Source organism: Quercus robur, chromosome 2 (genome assembly GCF_932294415.1).
Source record: "Quercus robur chromosome 2, dhQueRobu3.1, whole genome shotgun sequence".
In the NCBI taxonomy this organism is placed as follows: Eukaryota; Viridiplantae; Streptophyta; class Magnoliopsida; order Fagales; family Fagaceae; genus Quercus; species Quercus robur.
The window spans coordinates 94,952,304-94,978,701 of NC_065535.1; the positions used below are offsets into that span (position 1 = coordinate 94,952,304).

Genomic DNA, 26,398 nt, shown 5'->3' on the forward strand with positions numbered 1-26,398 from the left:
CCTTAATTCCAAATCCATAAATATTTACATATGTCATATATATGGATTTCTAAAATTCTATAGGTTTAGAAGTTATTTCAAATTCAAGAATTTTAAAGTTTAAAATTCTTAGCAAATTTGCCAAATCCAAATTCTCAACCCTTTGTAAATTATCCAAACAAGATATTTGGATTTTAATCACTCAAATCTGGTCATTCAAACACACCATAATGGTATGGTACATAGACTGCGTAAATCTTCATTTGCTCTATATTTGTGTAGAATTTGAAAACACTAGTGTACATGTCTAATGGGTTTCCATTTTTACTTGGTTTTGAAAACAGGTCCTACGTTCGGACAGGGCCTCGTTGGACCATGCAGAGATTTCATCACTATTGCTGCTCCCTGTACAGATGAGAGATGTGAAGAAGCCTGCACTAGTGCACATAAATCACTTCGTTTTCCCGGTTGCTATCCCGATCTTACCAACACCAAATGCTGTTGCCACTATGGATAAATAATGAGCAAATGAAACTATAAATAAAGCAACTTACGTGGTCATGTTGAAATGAATTTCAGGGAATAAAACAACTTCAAAAAAAATAAATTTATATTTTGTTTGTGCGTGGAGTTGTCAGTTGATAATTCTTGATAACATAGCCCCACCAAAAAATATAAATAATAAAAAATAAATAAATAAGGAAAATTACTCTCATGGGACATTGATGATTTCTCTCGTATCATTTTGGATCTCACCATTTAAGACCTTTTATTATGTGAATTAAGCACTAACTCGAACACAACCCCCCACTATGCTTCTAAGTTCTAATAACATTAAGCGGTGGACCTCCTAAGCAAACTAAATATTACACTCCTTGATATCAAAATTATGATGAGATTATTCGATGTACTCAATGTACTACTTTTTTTTCTTTTACATAAAGGTGAATTTTATATGTAAGTATCATGTATAAGATTAACATTTGCGTGAAAGAAAGATATAATATACTAGCTAGTATATGTAATAATTTTAAGTAAATGAGGACATGAGACCAACCCATTGTCATTAAAAATAATAATAGTACTTAATTTATAGATTTTTATTATTATTATTATAGAAAAAAAAGTAAAAAAATGATGGGGTAGAGAGAATCATGACATTTGAAGTACTTATCTCGTTAAGCCCACACCAATGTTCCAAGTTCCAACTAGTTGAAAAATTACAGTTATGCAAAGGCAACGCAAAGAAAGAAGAAGAATAAAATCATGGGTCTGAAGGATGAGTGATGACTTGGGCCGGGCATTGGCACCGATAATGGTAGCGGAAAGAATGTTACGTTGAGAATGATCAAATTCTAAGGCCCATATTTTCCATGAAGTTGTCTTTTTTGAGCAAATAAAAGAGAGAATTGACACATATGTAGTTGCAACTTGCATCAACTATTCTTTATCAAAAAAAAAAAAAAAAAAAAACATTTGCAACAACTATTTTGAAACAATACCAAAAGGGTAGGAAGTAAATTAACATGTTAGGTAAACATTAAGAATCAAATTTTCCAAGGACCTGCTAAACCAACTAACCTACTTGGCTTGAGCCGACCCACTAGGATTCTAGTGGTTTCAATGGCAAGGCAAGTAGCAAACGATGACAGTTCTAATGTTTCAAAACCCCCCTCAAACGGGCCGAGTGTCGGTTTCCCCACTTAGGAATCCAACAAAATCAACTCATTCAAACCTAGTTGTGTTTCTCACGATTTCTCTACCCATATATAGCGGAGATATGGTGTTCTCCAACTAGATCTGGCAAAGAATTTAAGATCTTCAACCAAATCTTGAGGAAACCAATCTCTGTCTCTTCCCATTGCTTCTACTCTTTATTTTCATCATTAATCGATTTTGACCAAATCTATCTACCATACAAGAAGAATTGCAGGGTCAAGATGTTGTTTCTAATTAATTAATAGTAAGGGTACATTTGGTATGCTGTAATAGCTCCTGTAATGGAATAGTTATTCATGTGTAATAGCAATTCGATCATTTGGTTGCATCTTTATTACATGGATTAGTTATTACATTGGAATGACTATTCTTTAAATTGAAGAATATTTATTCCTCTTTAAAATGGATGTAATAGTTATTCCTTAGTCTATATAATAGGTTTTAAAATTAATATATTTCCAAAAATATAAAGTTTCCTTATACATCATCTTTTACAAGCTTTCCATATATAACAACCAAACTTATGAATAGTAATTGTTATTCCATTACAATGTCTTCTATTCCCAGTAATAAAAATTAATATTCCTAATGTAATCTACATTCAGTGTACCAAACGTACCCTAAGTTTTGTTCCCTTTCACTTGATATGATCAAATTAGTATAGGTTGAGCAGAAATCTAATCGATCTAACCCATGAACACTCCTAGTTTGGAATCAAAGTGCTAATTAAACCTACTTTTAACTATTACTATTATTATTATATTTTGCGAGGTTTTATTATTATTATTATTATTTCTCAATTTTGTATTTAAAACGTCACTATAAGTGACTTTTTGTCTCCCGTTCGTGTTAAGTGAAAACTCTCTCTAACTCCCGCTCCAAAACATTTATATATAAAAAAAAACACTCATCAAAACACAAACAACGTCGTTTTTTTTTTTTGGTAAACACAAACAACGTTGTTGCTCAGATTTATCAGAGGTACTCTTACTCTTTTCTCTCTCTCTCTCTCTCAATATTGTGTAAATTTTTGTTATATGATAATTGATTAACAAACGCCTGTCATTCTCGTTTTCTGACAGACCAATCGGGTTTTTCAATAACATCTAAAAAAGACTTAAATTTTAGATTTACTTCACCATTAATAAAAACCCAAATCCCATATTAGTTATGAATCTTATGATAATCATTCTAAATCTAATTCTTTTTTTTTTTAAATGTTTCAGACTCGTTTTTAGGGTTTCTCTGCTTTCTATTCCGTGTTTGTTTTGACGGAAAATAGTTTCTTGGGAGAAAAAATTTTCACTTCCAAGGGTTTATACTTTATAGAAGTTATAATTTTATTGATTTATGAAGTGGGTTCAGCGAAAGTTTATCTCTTTTTAAATTTTCCTTCTTTAAATGAAAAAATTTACACATTGGTTTTTTTTTTTTTTTTTTTTTTTTTTTTTTTTTGTGGGGGTGGGTTGTGGGGGGGGGGGGGGGGGGGGGGTTGGGGTTTTGGGGGTTTAAGAATTTGTTCTATATTCTAAATTTGTGGTGTGAAAAGTTTCTTTATTGAATTTTAACTTCTCTTGAAAAAAGAAAAAAGAATCCTGTCAAATATATATATTTTCTTGGAAAATTGTTATTTTTTAGAATCTGGGTTTAGTTTTCTTCTGAAGAATCAGTTTTTTGTTCAAATGAATTAAAAGGAGAAGATTTTTCAATTCAACTCCTTGTTTGGTTGCTTGTAATTTAGAAGATTTTCTTTTCTGTTTCCTTTTTGGGTTATGAAATTGGAGCTGGGGGTTAAATGGTAAATATGCACAATATTTGATTGCAGGTATAATGAATATGTAATCTTTGAGCTTATTTCTTTTTATAATCTGGGTTTAATTTACTTCAAGAGAATTGGTTTTTGCTCAACTAATCAATAGGACAACTGTTATAATGATGCTCAATGTTTGGTGGCATGTAAGATATAGAAGAAAATAATTTTTCTTTTCCTTTTTTGGGTTATGAAATTGGAGCTAGGAATCCAATGGTAAAATATGCATACTACTTGATTGCAGGTATAATGAATGCATAATCTTTGGACTTCTTTATATATATAGAATCTGGTTATGCCCTGTTGTAATGTGACATGGAATGCTAGTATTTTTGTAGTGAAACTTATTGTTGGATGATGTTAGTGTAGGAAACAATAAATTACTTTTGGGGTTAGAATATGAAGCGTAAGCGAGGGCACAAGAAAGGAAAACCAAAAGGGGCTCCTGTGGTGAGTAAGAATGAGGTATCCATAAATTTGGTGAGTGCAAATACAGAAGATAATTCGGGTTTGGATGGTTTTGGGAATGATAACAAATATGAATCTGGAATGGAGGTTGATACACCTTCTTCAACGGGGACTGACCAGCCGTACAATGTTGCAAGTATTAATCCCGATGGTTCCATTGATAAGGCAATGGGAAAGTCAGTTGGGCGTGTGAAAGTGAAACTGAGGACAAGTAAGATGTTGGAATCTCAACATACTTCTTCCGATGCACCCACGCACAGTGACACTGATAAGAGTAGCCAGCAAATGGGTTTTGAAAGGCAAGGTGTAGGTCTGGAGAGAATGGAAGATAGTGCAAACTCATTGCCTATTGGTGTTTCAGGAAATCCAGCTAAGAAAGCTGGGAGTATCAAGATTAAATCGTCGATGATCTTGGGTAATCCAAGTGTTTATCAAAGTGGTGGTAGTGCTGCTGTTGCTCAGGGTGAGAGTCCACACCAGAAAGAGCTAAAGATACCTCATCAGGATGCTCAATTTAGTAAGCAAGAACTTGATGATTGCTTGACGGTATGTTGGATTGTTTAAGATGAATCTTTGTTTAAACTTCTGATTATGCAAACTTTTTAACATCTTGTTGCTATTTTCTTTTTTAAATATCTGCATATGAGCATATTCTTTGTCTTCATTTATCCTTCCACAGGTGATAAAGAAGGTAATGAAAATGGATGCAGCAGAACCCTTCAATGTCCCTGTGGATCCTGTAGCTCTGGGAATTCCCGTAAGTATGAATATGCACAAATACGGTATTTAGTTAGGGTCAAACACTAAAATTATTTATAGTCCACAATGGATGGTAATTTCTTAGGTTATACCATCATGTTGTTGTACCCTATCTCTTTTATTTGACTAATAAAATTCTTCCCTTGGGGTGGGTGGTGTTTGTTTGGAACCAGGATTACTTTGATGTCATAGATACACCAATGGATTTTGGAACGATATGTGGCAATCTTGAAAATGGTGTGAAGTATATGAACTCGGAGGATGTTTATAAGGATGTACAGTACATTTGGGAGAACTGCAATAAGTATAACAATAAAGGTGACTATATTTTGGACCTTATGAAGCGGGTGAAGAAGAATTTTATGAAGTATTGGACAGCTGCTGGGTTATACAGTGAACAACAATGGGGAACTAAGGGTAAGACTTCTGTGATTATGCTCTCTTCCAGTTAATTCCTTTCAATTTTCTTCATCAAGCTGAATTTGGTTTGTGCATTCCTTATTCTGTGAGTCTAGTGAATATAGATAAAAATTTGACGAGCAATGCAATTGATGAGTTTTCCTTATCATGTGTGTTATGATTGTGGTCATTGGCAAAAATTCTGCCCTTTTTTTTTAAATATTTTTGCCTTCTCTTGGGTATTCAGGAACTAATTGCCTTGAAATATGTGTTGAATTATGTGCGTCCAAATTTCTTGCATGGTCTATCCCTTAATAGTGATCTTAAAGTTGTTGTTCTTAGACTTTTTGGATAAATAGAAGCTTTATTACAAAAAGGGCACACTCAAGTACACAGGAAGCTTACAGGAGCATTGTTTAAAAATTGTAGTTTAATATTCAGAGAGTCAAGAAAATCAAGTGAGGAAGAAGAAAAACTGTTGGTGATTAAGGCAAAGTGTTTATGACTAGGTTTGCACACACAGCTGATAGGTACTTTTTTCTTGCAGTAAGCCTCTGCTGATTTTTTTATGCATATATGTTCTTGCTGATGCATATGATATCCGTTTTTCATACTATGTTGTGATGTAGTTATTTGCTTGCCAAGTTAATATGAACTTTAGAGTTATGTATATTGGCGGGTTTCAATTAGCTCAAATAGTAAAGTCTCTTGTCATTAAATAAGAAATTTGGGGTTTGAACCTTGCCTACTGGTGTCTTGGTGTGATAATAATGAGCAATCATCATGGAGCAGATATCATAGATTGAAATTCTATCTATCAAAAAAAAAGTTATGTATATTGAATAACGGCCCACTATGCAATCATCTTGCCTTATTGCTGGTATAAAGATGCCAGCTCTCATTTTCCTGACAGCAGTCTGAGCATTATTTATTTCCATTGTGTTAGGGGCTGAAAGCATTCAAGTGGAGGATGTTTCTGTGTCCAGTCAGGGAAAAGTGCATGTAAAAGGCAGTCAACCAAAGCAGAAGACAGGAAAACGTCATGGGTATTTTTATGCCTATAACTTCTTGTATTTAGTTGCTATTATATTCATATGGGAATGCTCCCCAGATACTCCCTCGTCCAAGGGTAAATTTCTATATGGAGTAAGTAGTAAAATAGCAGCATAGAAACATCGTAATGGAACAATGCAATAAATAATATTTGGGTCTTTTTGACAATTATGGTTGTAGGGCCTGTCTACAGCCAAAATCATCAGCATGGGTATCATATGGTTTATTGAGCGAAAAGCAGAGTTAATGTTAGGATGCACATTTGATAAAGGCTATCATTTCTGGTATTTTTTAGGTTGTATTTCTGCAAAAGCAAATGAACAGGAATTTCAGATAAGTGATGGAAATTTGAAGGAGTGGAGCACTTTATAATAATTTACAGTCAGCCTAGTTCAAATTGAAAATCAATTGATAACTCATAGCTTTCTACCAAATCATCAACTAACTTAGATACTGAATAACCCAAATAAGACTCAAGGAAAATACTCGAATCAGTAAAATTATCAAATGTGCCCCTTATCTTCAGATTTTAATGTTTTTTAGACTGTTAGTACTTTGTTAATTTATAAAAAACCAGAGGAAATTTATTATTGTGTGACGTCTACAATAGGACCCATGGGTTGCCAGCAGGCCCCATATAGGACCTCTTTTTTATGCTTAATGTGGTTTGCACCAGAAGCTTGCCACTTCTTGACAACGGATAGTGTGAGGACAGGAATTTAGTTTTTTTTTTTTTTTTTTTTTTGTGTATTTTTCCTGTAATTACTTTTTCCTAAAAATTACATGTGTGTGTGTGTGTATATATGTAATTAAAAATGATAATTCAGTAAGGGAACTGGGGATTTACTTCTCTGGATTTTGAGAGTGATTACTTTCATTGTCAAAATACCAAGAAGTGATCCCAATGAGATAACCCCAAGAAGAAGTAAAGGTTTGTGACAAGCACTGTGAAGCATAGCAGGTATCATTGTCATCATTTTTTACAATTGCTTTAAGATGCTTGACAGTGATATCAGGTGCATCTCTGGATGCTCTCATTTGCTTTTTATAGTGACTTTATAAAAGAGTGGCTTGAAACTTAAGTAGGAGTGTGTGTGTTTGTGTGTCATTGGAATTCTGTGCGGGTGCCTGTGTGCATCATTAGAGTTCTGTGTGTGCTCACATGCACATTGGAGAGTTTTGGCTTATTATTCTTACAAAAATGGTTCAAAAACTTTTCTTATATTGTGAAGTTCTCATTTGCAGAAGGCGCCATAAAAATGATTGTTTATGTGCAATATGTGTTCTAAAGCGTCGTAGGAGGGAGCGTGAGGAGAATGCTCGTCTTGCAAAAGGCCATATAGGAGCTACTGATAATAATTATACTGAGGAGACCCAGCAAGAGGTACAATGAGTTTGACTAATGACTTAATCCAACTTTTTCTTGACTGTGATTGGATTTTCACTTTGTAGTCTTGCAAATGTTATGTGTAGATGTAGAGAAGTTTTTACTTATTACACATACACGCAGTATAGGTATACATATTTTGAAAGGGATCCCAGGAAATAGCAACTTTTGGGATATCAAATATTTTTGACAGATCTGATATGCTCTTTTATGACTACTAGGTTTCTGATTTTTGAAAAATTTAACAGAGACAACATATATGAAAGTTTTGTGTTTTTCTTTTTCTTTTTTTCAATAGATGTATTATTATTATTATTTTAGTTATTGTATAACATTATGAACTTTTTTTTGCATTGGCTGTTAAAGGATGGTCAACATGTGGAAAGTCCTAGTGCTGAAGATTCATCATCAAATGATGAATCACTAGACCCAGATGCAGATGCTGAGGTACAACAGAAAGTAGATGAGGTGAAATTGGATGTTCCTGAGGAGCAGCATGGTCCTTTGGAGGAGAAGCAAGGGGAGGAGGAAGAGGAGGAAGAAGACGAAGAAGAAGAGGAGGAGGAGGAGGAGGAGGAAGAGAATGAGTTAGAGACTCAAAAGAAACACAAGAATGAAACTCCAGAACAGCCACAGTTTGGTGATAGATCAGAGGAGGAGCATGAGAGACAGCCTAAGCTAAGAATTGTGGAGAAGTCAGGAGTTGGAGTCCGAGTTGATACTCAGAAAGAGGATATATTAATGAGGCAGGAAGCCAAAACTGCTGCAGCACAACAACAGAAACATAAGGTATTTTGAATAATCGTTTTGGCATCAATTGTGTGATCTTTAATTTAAATATACATAACAACTTGTTCTGCAAATTCATGATGGAGAATGGCATAGCTTTCCTTCATTTTACCACCAATTTACCTTGCCACTAACCTGTAATTTCAAAAGTACAGAATTAAACTATAAGAGGTATCATCATTAAATCATTTCAATGTTGGTGCATATATATCAGAATGTGCCTTATAATTATTGGGTAATCTTCGAGCTTATCAGGCATGCTTAAAAAATAAGGATGTATTTGCTATTAGCTAAATGTACCTTACATTAATGCTAGATCACCAGATTTCTGTTGTGGGGGGAATCCTTCCTTAGTTATGAAAATAGATATCTTAATGCAGGCATATCTATAAAATATCCTTGTCAAGTGGGCATTTCTGTAAAATATCAATAATCTTACTTTGAATTGGAATTTAAGATTCTATGCATGCAATTTAGCAGGCTCAAAAGTTTTTTTTCAAAATTAATTTACTTTGACCTAGTAGTGAAAGGAAATATTAAAATTTTTGTTTTATATGGGAGGTGTTGTTAAGACACAAAAATTTCACATAGGATGCAATGGAACTTTCTTCAAGCTATAAACAGACTTGAGCTCAAGATAGACCCAAAGATTTGAATTTTATTTAATTATGTATTTGTTTCATTAACTTACACTGGACTAGAACTTCATAATTTAGATGCTGAACCTTTTAAATGCTGGACACTTGTATATGCAAGTTTTACTTACAGTTTGATTTTGTCACAGGAATTACAAGAAAAGCACAAAAAATCTAAAGTGTGTAAGAACCTCGAGCTAGAAAATCCCATGCTTTTGGACTTATGCGGAATTCTCTTCCCTGACAACCATAAGTCTGTCTGGAGTGGACCCCATTCACTGAATCAGCATCATCGTTCTGCTCGTACTAGTTCCATCCATGCAGCTATTGCAACTTTCATGAAATAGGTGCTTGTTCTGATGCATGTACATTGGTTGCGTAGATCTGAGGTGTTGTTTTGTTTTCCATTTTACACTCCTAAATATTTTATTGTATAGTTATTACCTAGTACAGGATCAAAGCGAAATTGAAAAACTGCTGAATGACATGGATGCCCTTTTTGCAGTGTTTGATGCTGAAGTGTACTTCTCCTTGCACTTACTATAGGATGCATGCTGTGTCAAAGGAGAATGAGCATGCACAGCTGGACGCTTGTTTTAGAATTACTTCTCTCACAAAAGCTGCTGGTCAAATGATTTCAAAAGTAGTTTCGAGTCATCAATGTAATGGTTTTCAGGAGTTACTTGGAGGGATATAATATTACATGTGAGATTGTACATGATCTAGCAAGATTCAAGAATTTGGTTCTTCACCGTGTATCTGCAAATGACAATTCTAACTTGTAAAAGCACATTTTCAGTTTATGTTTTATGATGAGTTAGATTGCAAATGGTTTATGGCAATGCTTGGATCCTGCGCTTTTCCCTAGTCTGTACTTGACAACCAGGCTAACTAATGTCGCTTTTAGAATAGTATTGTAGTGAAACAGGAGTCATGCAAACAGCTTGTACAGTTGTACCTCAGATCAAGGCAAAACGTATGTCAGCCAATACCCCTATTTAGATGAATGATCTCCCCATGCAAACAGTTTGTAAGCAGAAGCTCTTTGTGCGTGCTAATTCTTCTAACAGTGTCATGTTCACTTTTCATTATAAGCCATTCGGCCCGTATAAAGTAAACTAGCTTGCAATATAGATTTTTATTATATAATCATTTTATAAACTTACTTTTAAGTGTATTCTTTTTAAATTTTTTTAGTCTAACAAAAATAAATAAATAATACAATGCAGAGGTCTAAGACCAAAGAAGATTAGTTTTCAATCAATGTCATTCATTTTCAAGATCCAACCCTCTATAAAAAAAGGGCACATCCAGGCAGTTAAAAATTCCAGACAATTACATTGCTGTAAAGTTGCTCTTCTCATGCCTCAGTGACCACCAATCTGTCATAGCATAAGTGCAAATATATGATTATACATCTGTAAGCTGTCTTCATCCTATGTCAACAACCGCATGGATATTGGCAACGTTGCAGATGGAAAATTTGCTGTACTGTATGTTCTGGTGACACAGAAGTTCGTGGCATGTTTTGATGAAACCAAAAATCCATTATACTATCAGGGCAGATCATATTTCACATGACCAAGGTAGAGACCGCATGCAGGGGCCATGGGACTTGCAGCAGTCACAGTCTTTGCATTTAGGATTCTCTCAACTGAAATTATTCGGTACAAGAAAGACAGAATTCAGTCCAAATGAAGAAAGCAAACAGTTTTCAATCTGTATTAAAATAAACAAAATAAAGAGAGCTATAGAAAAGTAGATCACCATCTGCAATTGTCAACTCTCTAGTTCCAACAGCTTTTAGAACACCAACAAGCAGTCTAACCTGGGAAAAATTACACAGTTTCAGATGGACCGGTCATGAATAACCTAAACTTCCACTAGAAATTTTGAAGACTATAGTCAGTAAGACAACTTGTTTGAAATCATTCTAAATGCCGGAAGCCTTTTATAGCTTAGTGATATTACCTTGTCTCCTTTATGAGGGGAACCAGGGTTTGAATGCCCTGAGCTATAAAAGGCTTTTGGCTTTTATAAAGCTTTATAGATATTATCTCAAACAATTAAAATTTGGATGCCAACAAACCTGATCATGATTTCAGAGGATATCTTGCAATGCATGAACTAATTGACAAAAGGGTAATACATTTTAGAGGACATAAGTACAAACTTAAGTGCTGGAATACTGAAATTTCGAGACTATTTTAAGTCCATATGAATAACAACACATGAACAATTAACTAAAAGCAATGAATTAAGAAATCCTGAGCGTATAAACAGCACACCAAATATACAACATGTGGAAAAGGTAGATAACCTGGTGGTAAAGAAAAGAGCATGAACGTGCTGTTACTACAAAGCAACGATGCCTTCTTCTTATGCCAAATCCAAGATCAGTTCCACCATTGAAGCCTCTTGCCTTTTCATCAATTGAAATAGAACTAAGAGGCAGGTCAGTCTCAGACGTGTTGGAGCTTGCATGAAGATCTTCCTGGGTTCGATCATTTTGTCTCCTTTCAATTATTGACGGGAAATATGGATTTGAAACTACCTCGGAAACATCTAGTTCATCTAAAGTTCTCATTGGTGATTTAGCCTGAAAATTGAAGTGCCATTTCACAGCTGTTAAGATAGGCAGGAGAAATTTATATTGAAAGAATATTCAAAAAAAAAAAAAAAAAAAACAGTATTTGCCAACTATTATCCTTGTAGATTAGGAACAACCTGACAACCAGCAGCTCTAAAGGAACTAAAATCATGATGCCCAACAAGAACTTTGCATGCTTCCTGCAAGATTAATGATTTAAAAAAAAACAAACAAACAAACAATAGGGTATAACTTGGCAAACATAATCTATTGAAATTTGTTAACAACCTGCATAGCAAGAAGATCTAACTCAGGAACATGCCATGCTCGGTCTCTCTCAAAGGTTGACAAAGATTCTGGCCCACAAAGCAAACGGTAAAAGTACCTAAACAAGATGTTTAGCAATATTCCAAATAGTTAGTTCAGGTTCTAAAAATTATCAAACACCAAAATATAAAAACATTTATTTAAACAAAGTGAAACCACAGGTGCACTTCTGACAGTACTCCAGAGTTGAATTTTAGTATATAAAAAATACTAATCACAATCAAAAAACCGGAACATATACAGCCAAAAAATTCCAACCTAAGCAATCCCTCTCTGGTTGATACCATTGTAATGTTCAAAATGGCAGGCAGTTGCAACACAGGGTATACATCCATCCAATAGACTACTGTATAAGCTAAAGCTTAGTTGGAAGTAACATAAAATTGTGAATGTCCACTTTTATTAGCTGCAGTTTGTATCAACAAAATTTAGATTAATGAGTACCTACGTGCGCTCTTTAGCCTTGAACCTGGCATGAAAATCAGCTGGAACACATCGAACATCAATCACCGTTACATCACCTTCATTCTTCTGCCATAAAAAAAATAAAAATAAATTTTAAAAATGAACAATGTGTCAGGATCCTATAAACAATGATGCAAGAGATGGGCAGAATGACCCCAATTCATAAATTAAACTTAAAGTATACATTTTGGTGTGTTTTGGATCCACAGATTCATATACATACACCCAGATGCAGAAAGTTATATCAAAACAGATTAAATGGTTTCTCTTGTGTTCCACAACCTAAGAAGATATATAGCAAGTTGAGACCTCCATCACAGATTAAGGCAGTTCAATGAATATGATGTTTTGAAACAAAATCATCCACATCCTAACTGCTAGGATTTAAACAATGGTTTGGACCACACTAAAAAATACAGAGCATAATGAGAGTGAAGTTAGAATGACATTCAATAAAATTTGAACAAAATATATTGTAACAGCCACAACAAGCATCACCGCCTCACTGCTGAAAATTTTATGGTATAGAAAACATTATGTGTAATGTGATTCTTGGTACTGTAAAATATTAAGAGATTAGTATAATTTGGCCAACTTTTTATAAAGAAAAATCCTAAAATTAAGAGCATACAAAAACTTCATGAGATTTATCGATGTTTAGACAATTCCAGGGATAATCAATTCATAGCTGTAGAAGTATATCTTCCTGTGAAAATCCAGATATAACACACAAATTAAAATAGGGAAATGATGGTGATGCAAACAGGAAATCTCCTTGTGACTTTGTTTGCTTATAATGTGAAGAGCGAAGCAGGTCAACCAGGGCCTGTGGCAAAGAGAATACAGAAGATGCATGCAGCCACAATTCTTGAAAAATTGCTAAATATAAGAAACCACACCTGTAAGAAATGGTTCACAGCTTTTTTGACCACTGTAGGTTCATGAGGTGGTAACTGCATTTGAAAAGGAATGAAACAGCAGTTCAGAAATTCAATTGAACAGCAAAAGTCACGCAAAAAATCAAAATTTGCGTGTGTTACAGAGAGCTTAAAAGAAGGTGTTAATATGTCATGTAAATAAAGCATCATTAACTTATGATGTTATTGACTTCAAAAATTTTAAAATCAATGCCAAGAAACACATTCATTTTTATCAACCAAGTAACAAAAACAAAAACTAGATTACAGTAAATACTAGAAACTTTAAAGCGCTTTGAAACACATGCATGCGCACACACGCAACTCTAAAATAGTCCTACATAGACTTATGAGTATATTTTTTCCTATTCATTGCTATACAAAAAACACAAATAGGAGTTCACTTCAAGTTATATTGGCACCATGAGCATATCACATGTTCTCTAGAAAGAGACTTATATAATAACTAATAGTTGGCATACCACTTCACCTGGCTTTCTTTTGCTTATGCGTTCAACATCTACATGACAAACATTTGATAAGGCATGCACTCCTGCATCCTGCAGTAATGAGAAGGAGAATATCCCTGCACATCATGTCCTAGATAAAAATAGCACAAGCTAAAAGATAACTAAGACATACTCATTTATTTTGAAACAACCCAAAAGGGAAGGCATAGCATATATTGTAGTCTGGAAGGAGTATTACAAAGATGAAGAGCATATTTCTGCTGCATGCAAATGCATTACTTCAAGCAAGCAGACGATAACATCAATCAATAGACAAAGTAGTGACAAACATAATTAAGTGAGTCTTTAGAATTTTTAAAAAAATAAAAAATAAATTATTTGACTACTATGAAGCAAATTATCTTACCAGCTCCAACTATTTATTATTACGAGGTTAGATGTAAAAAGATTTTTTATCCACATACTGACTTCTATCAACAGATCCAAAGTCTTAGTAGAACCCCACAAAAAATGGTTGCAGATAAAATTATAGACAAAGGAGCAAAGCAATTCTACGTTGCATAGAACATTTATATTGATATATTTTTCTTTATACTGTGTAACAGTCAGATACATTTTTACAGAAAATGACTCGTTTGCCTGTGTTCAGTTGCAACCTTAAGAATGAAAGAAAGAATTGGAAAGAAAAATGTATACTTACCGTTCGACTTGAACAAAAAATTGAAACTGGCTGGCCAATAAATTTATGAAAAGCTTCCTACACAAGCCATAAAACACCCCAGATTAGCCAAACAACCAATATGAAACTAAAATTAGCATTCTCATCCCAAGTATATCCATGAAAAACTGAAAACGCAAGAACTGTACCAATTAATAACAACAAATTACTCAAATTTTTCTTGCTACCAGGACGATAAAAAATAGAAATAATAGATAATAAGCAATAAACAAAGAGAATGCTATGACCAAAACACTTTCACACCAAGTCTTAAGTGGCAAATTGCTTTTGGTTGTCCCTGGTGAGCAAAAAAGTAATTTCATTGGTAGGTTCAAATTAGAACCAGTAGCAACTCACCGCCACAACATAGCACTTCTCATAAACAAAAGATAGGACATTTTATAACTCTGGACACCAAAACTTAAGTTATGAAACTCAAAAAGTTTCCATTTTCCTTTGTTTTCTTCTGATTTCTCAACATCCAAACATAATAAAAGAAGTGACCGAGCCCAATTGAACTAATCTAAAAACTCATTTAATCCACTTTCTTCAATGTGATACCTTCATTAATTCCGGGAAGAAAAAAAACTCATTTTAACTCCATTTTGTCAACAATCAAACAGAGACTTATTAGTGCAATTTTAGCAATCAGGAACTAACACACTGTTCCTTAATCATAGACTCGAAATTTCTTTGGCTCCAAAGAACTAAAAAAAAACAAATACAAAAAATAAAAATACAAAATTTTAAAATAAATAAGTACCTGAAGAGCCCCAACGACTGTACGGCAATTGAGCTGTTGCTGGGACCCAGAGAAACGAGTCCCAATGTACTCTATTGCGACCAGGTACCGTTGCATTCTAGGATTTGGATTCGTGGGCTTTTCCGATTGTTCTTGTTCTTGTTGATGTTCCTCTTCGTCTTCGGAGTCGGTGGTGGTTTTTGCTATTTTGGAGGGTCGTTGAGGGGCTTCGGAGGTGGTGTCTAGCAAGTGCTTTGGACTTTCCGTCATGGGTCACTATTCTTTTTCTCTCTTGCTTTCCCAGCTTCCAAACAGTACCGTAGTAGGGGTTCTTCTGGTTCTGAAATGTTGAGGGCATAGGGTTTAAGGGTTTTAGCTGGTGTTTGGGTGCACGGTTGTGTTGTTCCCAACCTCAATTGGAATGAATATTAGTATATTACTTTGAGGCTTTGAGCAATGCTACAAATTTGAAACGTTTCACGATATTTTTAACAATAATTGAGTTAACAAACTTTTACTAGTTCTTATTTGTATAGTGTCCGCAAGTCGGATTGGTACCAAACATAGAGTCGACCTAGCCAATTCAGGTGGGAAAGAATGGAACCTACTATTGACCACGAAGGAATGTTGAATCGGACCTCATCAAGTGAAAGGCGAGTATTAGTCGAATTCAGGTTTGTGGCAGTGGAGTAAATTTCACCAAATCGGCCAAACTTTCATTGGATCTGGCTAAGATCTCTTTATATCGATGGAGAGAAAAATCTAAAACTTACTGAAATAGAGGTGAAATCTGACTGGAATATTGTGGAGAATGACAAAAAGACCCTCATATGGATGGAGAACTAGTAAAAAAAAGGGTGGAAAATAGGAGTTTTAGGCAAGTCGAGTTCGTCAGGTTTGAATCTCTTTCACACATCACTTGAACCAACCTTATCGAATCTTCATCTTCTAAACTGCCATCGACTACCATGCTCATCGGATAGGTCAAGTTTGGGTTAGATGGTAGTGGATCGAACGATTCCAACGAGTTCGGTTGGTATGTGGACACCATTGACATCACCTTTTTTTTTTTACCTTCTACTAACAATTTGTAACATCAATAGTTGTAAATATTTTGTGTCTATAAACTTTCTCTATTACTTGTTTTGGGTGGGTTAGAGAGGAGGAGGGGTCCAACAAAAAAGAATAAAGAGGGGCAGGCATGATCATGGTCAATCGTCAATCATGCTCCTAATGGGGGGTTTTGAGTTTTGACATGATCCTTTCGACGTGCAAATTCTTCCACTCATTTTTGATCGATAGATTGGATGAAACTACTTGTCACCCACTTCTGCGTGGATGGTGATGGGTCATGAAAACACTTTTCTTGGGACTAAAGTAGGGAGGTGAGATTGACTCGCCACACGAGAGACACAGGGACAAGGATCATATGATTATGGGTTGGTCAATGCTCAAGTTGGGGTTTAAACCAATACTTAACCAAATCCCTCCAAGTGACTAATTCTCCCACATGCTGCCAACTAACAAAGTGAATGAAGCTGTCCATTACCCACCTTCAGGTGGGCAGTCAGGCTCGTTGAATTGATCTTGAACCTATTATTTTCCACAGCTTCTTCATATAAATCACAAGATGTAGCCACCCTCTACCCTTATGCCAACCAACCCTCTCTCTATTCTATGATTGGCAACCAATCACACTATTCTTAAGCCAAACCAGCCAACCACCCCTTCTGATTTCTTGGTCAAACAGTCAACCGTCTATTTTGACTATTCAAATCTATCATGTATTGTCTTTAATTTCAGCTTTGAATTATGGTTTTGAGTCAGCTTAGCTGTTACTATTAGTTAGTTTATTTCCTAGTAGTTAGTGATTATAAATAGACTTTTTTTAATGAATAGACTTGTTATGTAAGAGAATAATCAAAATTGTTTTCAGTTTTTTTTTTTTTAATGTAACTTTATCTTAGTTTTGACTTCTCAAATCTGGACAGAAACTCTTTCTCCAGTTTTGATTCTTCGTTCTAACGCAATTTTATTTTAGTTCTTAGTTGATTTCAATCGATCACCTTTGAATCCATTATTTTCATAAATGTAGCAAATGATTACAATAAACAAGGAACCCGCATCTAACTGATCGCTTGCTCGTTCATAACCATTCACAACCCTTCAAGTCGGACAAATGAATCAAATTATGTGGGCTGCTGCCAGTTGATCACTCTTATGGAGGGGTGGGTGTCATCAGACTAGAAACAAATTGATTAGAATGAATCTTAGTCACCTCTCACCCTATTATATTCTAATAGAGCATTATTTGAAGCACACATTTTCGAATAAAAATACATCAATACCAAATAGGTGTATTTTTTTTTTCAAATTAAGTAGAGTATGTAGTATATATGTATATTTTGAAAACCAAATTTGTTGGCTTTGTCAAAGTGTCCAACATTTGTTACATATCTTAAGAGAAGCTCATGTGTCAATTTTAAGTCAAACCTTTCTAGCGGTAATTTACCATCATCTCAAGGGAATTCATACCATTTCAAGTCTACTACGAAGTAAGATTATGGATTTGTTGATTTCTCCAGTTAATAACATAAAACAATTTAATGATTTTGTGAATTACTTGGATCTGGGTTTTAGTCTCCTTTTTTTCTTTTTCTTTTTTATTCCCATTTTTGTTTAACACTTGAGCCACTTCAAGTCTTCAATAGATACGTTTAGATTTCTAGTTAAAAAAATTGGTCAGTCTTCTCCTTTAATGAGGTTGACCCTGAAATTTCAAATTGATACAATTAGATATCTATAGAGCAAATGCCATGGTCCATGAGTTCATAACTCCACATTCCATCCTCTGGGGGCAAACGGTAACGTTTAATTAAAATTTGGCATAAGATCCATCACCCATATTAAATTAGCAAATGTTTGACGCATTAGCAGCTCGCTAATGGCGTTTCGTTTCTAGAAATCGGGTTTTCTGAATATCTCTCTCTTCCAGCCTATTAAGTAAAGTAATAATTGGAACCTCATCACATAGTCTTTGAGCCTACTGAAAAATAGAAATGCTAAACTCTCATAAACTGGAATCAAGCACAAAACTGTAAAATCAGTATCGAAAACCAAACTCCAACTAAACCAGAAAGAGAGACATCAAACCAGGACTCAATAACCTGAACAAGAAACTAAGAAAATAAACACACAAACCAACTTAGGAATAGAATAAAAATTGAAATGTAGAAGGGAGGGATAAAGACATCGAAAGAGATGGAGAGAAGGAAGGGGGGGGGGGGGGGGGGGTTGTCTAACCTAATAACCTGAAAACTCTAAAAAGCTGATGTTGCGGAATTTCCTATAGGATTCTTTACAGAACTACTCTTCAGAGGGGAACCATTGAGGGAAAGATTTTTAGTGAGATGGATAAGAGTATTGGAATCGGTAGTTGTAGTTCTCTTGGCAGCCCCTAATTCCACCTCAATTTTCCTTTCTCCTGTTGTGTTATCCTGCCGAAAACAAAAAATAAAAGGGGTGAGATTGGTGCAATAGAATTTCAAAGGGAGCCAAAACACTAGATAATAGAAGAAGGAATTGAAAAGGAAAAGAGAAGAAAAAGAACCATCAAAGGTAACCATCATTAATGCTAGTAATAGTAACATGAATAAGAGGATCTGCAAACTATAACATGATTCTACATAAACTTGCAGTGAAAATTTGCCTTCACAATGGATTCTAAACAATATTGCTATCCACCAAGAAATGACATGAAAGAGTTAAGCAGAAAGTCACTACCTCTATTTCAGTAGCCAATAATTAATAACATGCAATAAATTACTAAGTGCGCAATATCCTAATCTCCACATAAGCCAATACCACCTAATTATGTGCAATAAACAGAAGTATCCAAATACAGCGAAAATCAAGCCTGGTTACAGCTAGTTGATTTCAACATGATGGCTTTGAAGGCAAGTAAAGCAAACACCATTTATATTCTCAAGGTCCCAGTTCAAGAAACTATATTGGGTGTATTTTACAGAAAAAAAAAATGAATTACTTATAAAAAAATCAATAGAAACTATCAATTGAAAAGGTAGTTCCGTTCCATAGGAATAGAAATTTTAAAATTAATAGGGAAGAAGGAATTGAAACTTACAGGAATATCAACGTTACTGTACATTTCCATTTGTGGAGTTGTAGGCTTGTTGCTTTTGGAAAGAAGAGATTTCTCTCTATTTTCATAAAATTTAAAATCATCTAACAATGATGATTTTGCTGTGTAACTTTTAAAAATACTCAGCATTTCCAAACCTTGCTTGAGCCCAACCTGCAAAGTATAATAATAAAAATAAATGTCTCATTAATGATTCCAACAAACAGAAAATATGGACAATTCTCTTGATCCTAATTGTCACTAGGAAAAAAACCAAAATAGAAACCAAAATTCAAGATTGAAATAATAAAGATACTATGAAATGACATTTGATAACAGAACCTCCACCCGACACTTGGGTAAATTCTACATTTTAGGTAAAACCACATAATCTTTCTTTTTTTAATAAAAACAACTTAACTCTCAACTAAGCCTTGATTTAAGAAAAAGCAAAAATCTAACCAGCCTTAATTTAAATTAAGTTGAGCTCAGCATTATGCATAATCTTAATAATGATTAAAAAAAAAAAAACACATAAAATACCAACATACAGTTTATTTCAAAATTTAAATAGTAATGATTCACATCAATGTCTGAGTTTGCAAATGGAGCGAGGAAAATGGACGTTCATAGTACTTTCTTTGCTGTTAAGTGACACTCAAAGATTGCCAAATAATTCCATTCTAGGGGGATGAAGCAGTTTTTTATTTCTATTTTTTAAACACACGCAACACCAACTTAACACCACTTTTCAAAATAAAATACTAAAAGACAACAATTATATGTATCATAGATCATTAGATCAGGTTCACTGCTAAACTAGCAAGTACAAATGGAGTGCTGTCAACAAAGAAAGGAAGTGATACCTCTTGAGTGTCCCGGGTAAAAGTTACAGGCCTATTCTCATTGTTTTCTAGGATAATGTGCCGCAGCTGTGTGTTAGGAACATCTTTTACTATATGCCATTTTACTGGAAAGAACCCATTCCACTTGTCAAGTTGCCAAAATTCCATGTCTTTATTAAAGTCCACCTGTCCACTCATCTCAGCAACGCCCACAAACTGTCCACTTCCATTAACCTGGAAAATGGGAGTGATAGTTATAGAAGGATACACCACATATTTGGTTATATAACTTTAGACAATGCTGTACAGCATAATAATTAATAGACTACACAGATGCCCACTCCCACAGTTGATGTCTGCTAACAGTAACACAAGTACATAGATAAATGATCACAAACTGATCTTCCCTAACCATGGCCATAAAATTGATAATTGACCATGCTGCCACATTAATCTAGCCAGCTGTTTAGCAAATAATTCTCCAAAGAAATTAAAATCAAGCAAAACTGCAAAAGCATAAAGCTAGCTTATTTATGCACTCTATTTACAACATTAGAAAATTTTGGAGGGGGAGAGGGGGTGGGGAATTTAATAAGCTCATCTATAAGATGTATTTTAACCTATGAGAATGACAAAACATGTTATTTACCTAACAAAAAAAAATCACCAAGAATTCTTACAAAAAAAAAAAATATAATATCGACTCACCGAGAAGAAGAGGAACATTGGACACTTGGAATTTTTCTCAGTTGCTTTTGCTTCAACATCACGGAATGCTGCATCTAACTTCTTATTTCCATTTGGAGTACTGGACCAAACATTATATTTAATACTCTTGTGAATATCATCTTCACTGTAGGACTTGATGATGTAGAATTTTGCATTTTCATACTCAGTTGGGAAATCTTGAAGGTTGTATACGTCACTACGAACTGCAAGCCCCAAATCCACAATTTCGCCAGATGAGTCTGAAGAAGCACTCTTGTTGTATGCCCTAGGTCCACGAGTTAATTCAGTTGAGTTTTCGAATTCTCCATTCTTGTTGTATTTATCTCTCAACTTACTTCTATCATTTAAATTCCATGCTCTCCCATTTGGTCGGTAATTCACTTGACCATTCTGAGGGAACAGACCTTGTTTTTGGTAAGTAAACGGCGACAACTTCCCCATTGGGTTGTAACCTTTCAAAAGGCCTTTTGAGAAGTCAGAACTTAAATGAGGCACCTGTAACATTATAAAGTCACATAATCAAAACAATTATACCAGGTAAGAGAGACCATGATTAAAGTTAACACCTTAACAGATCAATTCAAACAAAGTATTTCCTCCCTACACATTTAAAAGATTCTATAATGACTAACAACAGGCATGGCAAATAGTAGTATAATAAAATTATTGACTGCAACTGAAAAAGGCAGATTCAAATTTAAAGAAACATAACCTCAAATGTTAGATAGACATAGTGCAGTAATGCAATTACTATAATCTTAAGTCTTATCTCTTCTTACGGAACACTTTGCTCAAACAATATCATGATATCAAAATTACTAAGCTCTTCAAATGAGGGTTGCTTCAAACATTAAGTACCTTGTTAAATGTTCTGACAGGTTGTGTATGAGGAATAGACTTTGAAAATTTGCTAGCAACATTGCCATTTGTTCTCATTGAGTAGGAGCTATTAGACTTTGCAAAAGTGGTTGAACCCGGGGAAGATTTTCCATTAGCAAAACCAGCAGAGCTTCCATTTGGAGCATCCCCAACATATGGTGAATCCCATGAATAACAAGGCATTGCTTCAGATCCATAGGGAACAGGTTGCTGAAGATATCCTGAGGAAGCCAAATATTGCTGTTGACCAGCGCACTGCCCATCAGCACCCACAAGAGTCCCCGAAGGATATGGGTAGCCAGGCAGATAATAGACCATTGAAGCATTGTCGGATTGCATACCCTGGAGCAACATCCAATGACGGAACAATCACCAATTTCAATTAGTAATGCCAAATTTGCAGGTCAATTTCATCAGTAATTTCCACAAAACATGGAACAGCACATACCGTATGAGAACCATCTGCTTGAAGATTATAATGATCACCTAGCTGATTATAGGATCCATTAAATCCTACAAAATGACAAAGTAAACAAAATTTCCACGATAAGAATGGATAGAACAGCTGATTAATTCTAAAATGCCATTTTCTTTTAGCAAAGGTTCTACATGCAACTGCAAACTGAACAATAAAAAATGGAACTATCAAGCAAAGTTCCATGCTTTTATATAAAACTTCCTTAGTAAAGAATGAGGAACAAAGAGAGAAAATGATCTTTCTACACATGTATGTTTAAGGGGTTCGGATGTTTTCGGGTCAAGTATCTAGCTAGATATGGTATTACCACACAAGTGTCAAATTGATCAAGAAAAACACTCATAAAACTAATCAGCATAACCAGGTCATCCCTTCAGCATAGGGCAACCAAAGCCACATAGCAAATCATACTAACCACATCACCATAAACACAACTGCAACACTATCAACTTCACCAATACAGCAACACCTATTCAAAGGTCAATTCCCATCAGCCAAGATTTTCATTTTGGGGCCTAGCCTATCTCTCCGACCTTAACTTCAATAATAAAGTATCCTTGTTGGCAATCCAAGTTGGGTTCAAACATTAGAATAACTTTCCTACCAGATTAACCAGTCCATACCACAAACTTGACACTAATGTTTTCTTTGCTAAACACGCCTTCAAATTGCCCATGAATAGAAAAATACACAACATTACAATTTTTCAACTTTAGAGGACATCAGAGAACTTTTTTTTTAGGTAAGTTAGAGGACATCAGAAACTTGACTTCATCAAATCATGACAAGATGATAATTTAAGGCATCAAAGCCTTAACTACATAAAATTGGCTTTAACCATTCATACTAGAAGACATCAGGGTCTCCTTTTAGGAAATCTTTTTAGGCATTCCTTTCCACTGGATCGCTATATTACCACAACTAAAATTAGCCCTTCTCAGAACAATGCATGTCCAACAATAAATCCTATAAGCTATGCTAAAATAGGGTCAACAAAAAGAACGTTACTGTCACCAATCAAAAGATCTACTCTTTAATTAAGCCGAGAAATGGCAGTGGGTAGGATCCTCAGTTACAGATTCCCATTTACTAATGATTTTTAATTTTCAACAATTGTCATGATTTTCTGCTGAATCAACTTTAGTTCTATTAATAGTGTTTGTGGACAAAGAACCATTTTAACATCTAACCTGGGAAATAATAATTGTAACAGCTAGTAGGTGGATGGTATTCACCATGCTCTCCAACTGATTTGTGATCAGTCTCACCTTTGGTGCTAGAGGTAGCATCCATAGTAGAGGAGACGTAGGAGGTAGAATCTGATGGAATCCCATCTTTCCCAGATGCCTGCAAGAAACATTAAAACAATGTCCAATTGAATTTCAAGAGTGATAGAAAGAAAGGTGATGTTAAATGAACCAAGACCCCCCCCCCCCCTCACCACCCCCTTGAATAAAAATCAAAACCCTAACCCCAGCCAAATAGAAAACCAGAAATAGGTTACTGCATTAAAACATCTCGTATGCACAGACTAGGAAAGTCTAAAGCAGTGTACTACTACTAAACAAAAAAAAAAAAAGCATGAATGCATGATCTCATTGCGTTATAAAATATCCAAATTACACACAGATTGATGCATAAGCTCAAGAATATGACTGATACAATGAACAAACACTAATTTTGGCTTCAGTGATACACAGCAATATCATTCCTCCTGCTCGAGAGAGAAGAGCAGAAAAATAATTGTAATACTAGCCTCTTCACACGCACTTCGCGTGTGCGATGAGACTTTTTTTTAGTGGTCCTATTTTGTAGCCCCCAAAAAAAAAAATCTGTGTTTTTATTTTATATATATAATTTTTATTTTGAGAATTTAATTTATAAGTGCATAAAGAAATTTGAAAATCTACAGGAGAATGACCCTATTTTTTAGGCAATGTTTTAGTGGGAGTTAGAGTTGCATTTTTACCGGATTGTCATTTAGTTTGTCTCTAGTTAAATATAGGGGTGTAGGGGCATTTTTGAACTAAAAAAATGAGGAATCCAAACAGGGGAAGCCCCTTAAATGATAATATAGATATAGATTAAATACAAAAATACTACAACCCGAAAACTCCATATCTCATTGTACAAAGAAACATCTTGGACTAACAATATAGCATGCTGCCAACTCAATGATTTAAGGCTTTGAACCCCAATGGCATTCAAATCCACGCCCCAAAACACCAACTTGAACTAGAAGCAAACATAGACAACAAAGGGGGAAATAAAGAATTGTTAACTCTGACATACCGCATCTTGCTCACTCAATTCAGCAACAGATTCTGGCTTCATTCCTGCAGCCAAAAGCTCAGCTGGAATTCACGGTAAAGTAAAACATCCAGTAACAGCCCAAATAAATCTTATCCATAAAACATAAAACTAAAATTGACCCTAGTATGTTATCAATCCAAAGAATCAAACCCACATAAGCCATTCAGACAATCAAATCCAACACAGTAATTACTTTGACACTTTAAAAAAATAATCACTATTCCCACTAAGTAACCCCTGAACTCACAAACTTGATGAAATTTTCAATCTACACATAAAAAAATTCAATCTTTAAGCACTAACTAGCTATAATTGTTATAATAAAGCAAATTCTATTGCAAAACAGACAAAACCCAGATCGTATTTATCGATTTAATTCACAAAAACAAGAACTTTAAAACTATTTGCACCACATATTCCAATAAAACAACACAAACCCACATACAAATACTACTTCAAAAGCACAAAACAATATAGGATACGTTTCTCCAATATCTTCTCTCCAGCCATTGTTTCAATCTTCGAAAAAATAAATCACAACTCACCTACAGTCCAGCAATGAATAAGAAAAAGACGAAAAGGGTTAGTCTAAGTTTTTATATAAAGTCAAGCTGTATTTTCTAATAAAGGAAATACTACTATTTTTAAAAAAAATTTTACTTAAACCCTAAGGAAACCTTAAACAAAACAAAAACAAAAAAACATTAATTTCTTAAATAGAAAAATCCAACATCGACAGCGACTCGTGCGTTTCATATTTTTTTTCATTCTTAAAAAAACATAACCTTTAAAAATTTTCTCACCAGGAAAATTTAATAAAATAAATTAAAAATAATAATAATCAATTTAGATATTTCATAAATTAAAAAAATATATATATATATAGAATTTAGGTATTTTCTAAGCTCTATTCTCATATTTTTCCCGAAACCTATACATAAAGCAAAAGAATTTAAACAAAAAAAGCGAATTTGCATAGAGAGAGAGAAACGTTTCAATTCACGAATCCTAAGCTTCTGATATAAATTTATTATAAAAATTAAAAAAAAAAAAAAAAAAAAAAAAAAAAACGTGTTTCACACAGTAGACTTCACACACACAAACAGATATAGAGAGAGAGAGAGAGAGTAACCGAAACGAACCTAAGAAACAGAATTGGGAGAAAAAAAAAACGCGTATCGAATCGGCAGGGACCGATCTGAAAGAATCGGAAAACCGCTTCGGTTGCGAAAAGCGGTTTTCCAAATAACAAATATTTTATATATATAAATAAATATATAAAGAGAGAAAGAGAGAAAGAGAGAGAGAGAGTGTGAAGACGAAGACGAAGACGAAGAAGAAGAAGAATTGGGTTAGGAAAGAGAGAAACCCTTAAACGGTGGAATGGACGGTTAGGATTTTTTCCAACTTTGGAGTACAAAGAATGTGGGCCGTTCGATGAGAATGGGCCAAAATAAGCGCAGGGCCTATCAGCCTATATATGTGATGTTGTTGGGATGAAATTGTGAGTACTTTGAAATTTTTTTAAAATTAATTATAGTCACTTGACTCCAACACAATAAGTAAATACAAAATTATGATATGTTATTAAAATAATTAAATATAAATCTTAAATTTTATTTTAAGTATCTTCAAAAATTTTTTGCAATAGAATTTTAGTTACTGTACAATTTTAAATCTCTTTAACTTAAATAATAGAGTTTTGTTTGAATCAAAATATCCAAAAAAAAAAATTTAAAAGGATAAATATAATTTTAGTTGAAATCAAAATTTTAATTTCTTTAAC

At 34.3% G+C, this 26,398-nt stretch overlaps 3 protein-coding genes across 11 annotated transcripts in view; 1 reads left to right on the forward strand and 2 right to left on the reverse strand.

Annotated features, from left to right (window-relative positions):
• LOC126715970 (uncharacterized) overlaps positions 1–9,840 on the forward strand; it is a 94,321-nt gene extending 84,481 nt beyond the window's left edge. The window contains exons 1-9 of one of the 5 annotated variants that reach the window (XM_050416845.1): positions 2,558–2,679; positions 3,878–4,522; positions 4,656–4,733; positions 4,909–5,152; positions 6,081–6,180; positions 7,433–7,571; positions 7,941–8,363; positions 9,148–9,387; positions 9,504–9,840. In XM_050416845.1, the coding sequence (XP_050272802.1) occupies positions 3,908–4,522; positions 4,656–4,733; positions 4,909–5,152; positions 6,081–6,180; positions 7,433–7,571; positions 7,941–8,363; positions 9,148–9,345 (1,797 nt within the window). In that variant the 5' untranslated portion in view covers positions 2,558–2,679; positions 3,878–3,907 and the 3' untranslated portion in view covers positions 9,346–9,387; positions 9,504–9,840. Of the gene's footprint in view, positions 1–2,557; positions 2,680–3,872; positions 4,523–4,655; positions 4,734–4,908; positions 5,153–6,080; positions 6,181–7,432; positions 7,572–7,940; positions 8,364–9,147; positions 9,388–9,503 lie in introns of those variants that run through there. The other 4 variants (XM_050416847.1, XM_050416848.1, XM_050416850.1 and 1 more) reach the window with 4 other exon arrangements.
• Positions 9,841–10,232: 392 nt separating this feature from the next.
• On the reverse strand, positions 10,233–16,282 carry LOC126715977 (uncharacterized). Of its 4 annotated transcripts, XM_050416866.1 has the most exons (11): positions 15,249–16,282; positions 14,468–14,524; positions 13,780–13,857; positions 13,280–13,333; positions 12,364–12,446; positions 11,877–11,973; positions 11,726–11,788; positions 11,319–11,597; positions 11,088–11,125; positions 10,766–10,826; positions 10,233–10,652 (listed from the first exon to the last, which is right to left on the reverse strand). In XM_050416866.1, exons 1-10 carry the CDS (start codon positions 15,495–15,497, stop codon positions 10,802–10,804), a joined length of 1,023 nt encoding a protein of 340 aa, XP_050272823.1. In that variant the 5' UTR covers positions 15,498–16,282; the 3' UTR covers positions 10,233–10,652; positions 10,766–10,801. The 4 variants fall into 4 exon arrangements, with proteins under 4 accessions (XP_050272823.1, XP_050272821.1, XP_050272820.1 ...); XM_050416864.1 differs by lacking the exon at positions 11,088–11,125 and having other exon boundaries at positions 12,364–12,443; positions 15,249–16,277; XM_050416863.1 differs by lacking the exon at positions 11,088–11,125 and having other exon boundaries at positions 15,249–16,273.
• A 1,989-nt stretch (positions 16,283–18,271) lies between these two features.
• On the reverse strand, positions 18,272–25,938 carry LOC126715972 (YTH domain-containing protein ECT1). 2 transcript variants are annotated; one of them, XM_050416852.1, is made up of 10 exons: positions 25,755–25,938; positions 25,095–25,157; positions 24,592–24,653; positions 23,568–23,646; positions 22,270–22,334; positions 21,801–22,163; positions 20,922–21,437; positions 20,235–20,447; positions 19,372–19,542; positions 18,272–18,724 (listed from the first exon to the last, which is right to left on the reverse strand). In XM_050416852.1, the coding sequence occupies exons 2-10, from the start codon at positions 25,120–25,122 to the stop codon at positions 18,548–18,550; spliced, it is 1,674 nt and encodes a 557-aa protein (XP_050272809.1). In that variant the 5' UTR covers positions 25,123–25,157; positions 25,755–25,938; the 3' UTR covers positions 18,272–18,547. The 2 variants fall into 2 exon arrangements, with proteins under 2 accessions (XP_050272809.1, XP_050272808.1); XM_050416851.1 differs by having other exon boundaries at positions 23,490–23,646.
• Between the last annotated feature and the right edge of the window lie 460 nt (positions 25,939–26,398).

Coding starts and splice junctions, on each gene's coding strand:
- LOC126715977 (XM_050416863.1), bottom strand. CDS start 15,497: ATGACGGAAAGTCCAAAGCACTTGCTAGACACCACCTCCGAAGCCCCT. Junction 14,525..15,248: donor CAGTCGTTGGGGCTCTTCAG/GTACTTATTTAT, acceptor TGGCTTGTGTAG/GAAGCTTTTCATAAATTTAT. Junction 11,974..12,363: donor TTCAAGGCTAAAGAGCGCAC/GTAGGTACTCAT, acceptor CATCTTGTTTAG/GTACTTTTACCGTTTGCTTT.
- LOC126715972 (XM_050416851.1), bottom strand. CDS start 25,122: ATGGCTGGAGAGAAGATATTGGAGAAAC. Junction 21,438..21,800: donor CTGTCAGAACATTTAACAAG/GTACTTAATGTT, acceptor ATAATGTTACAG/GTGCCTCATTTAAGTTCTGA. Junction 20,448..20,921: donor CAATGTTCCTCTTCTTCTCG/GTGAGTCGATAT, acceptor CCCATTTTCCAG/GTTAATGGAAGTGGACAGTT.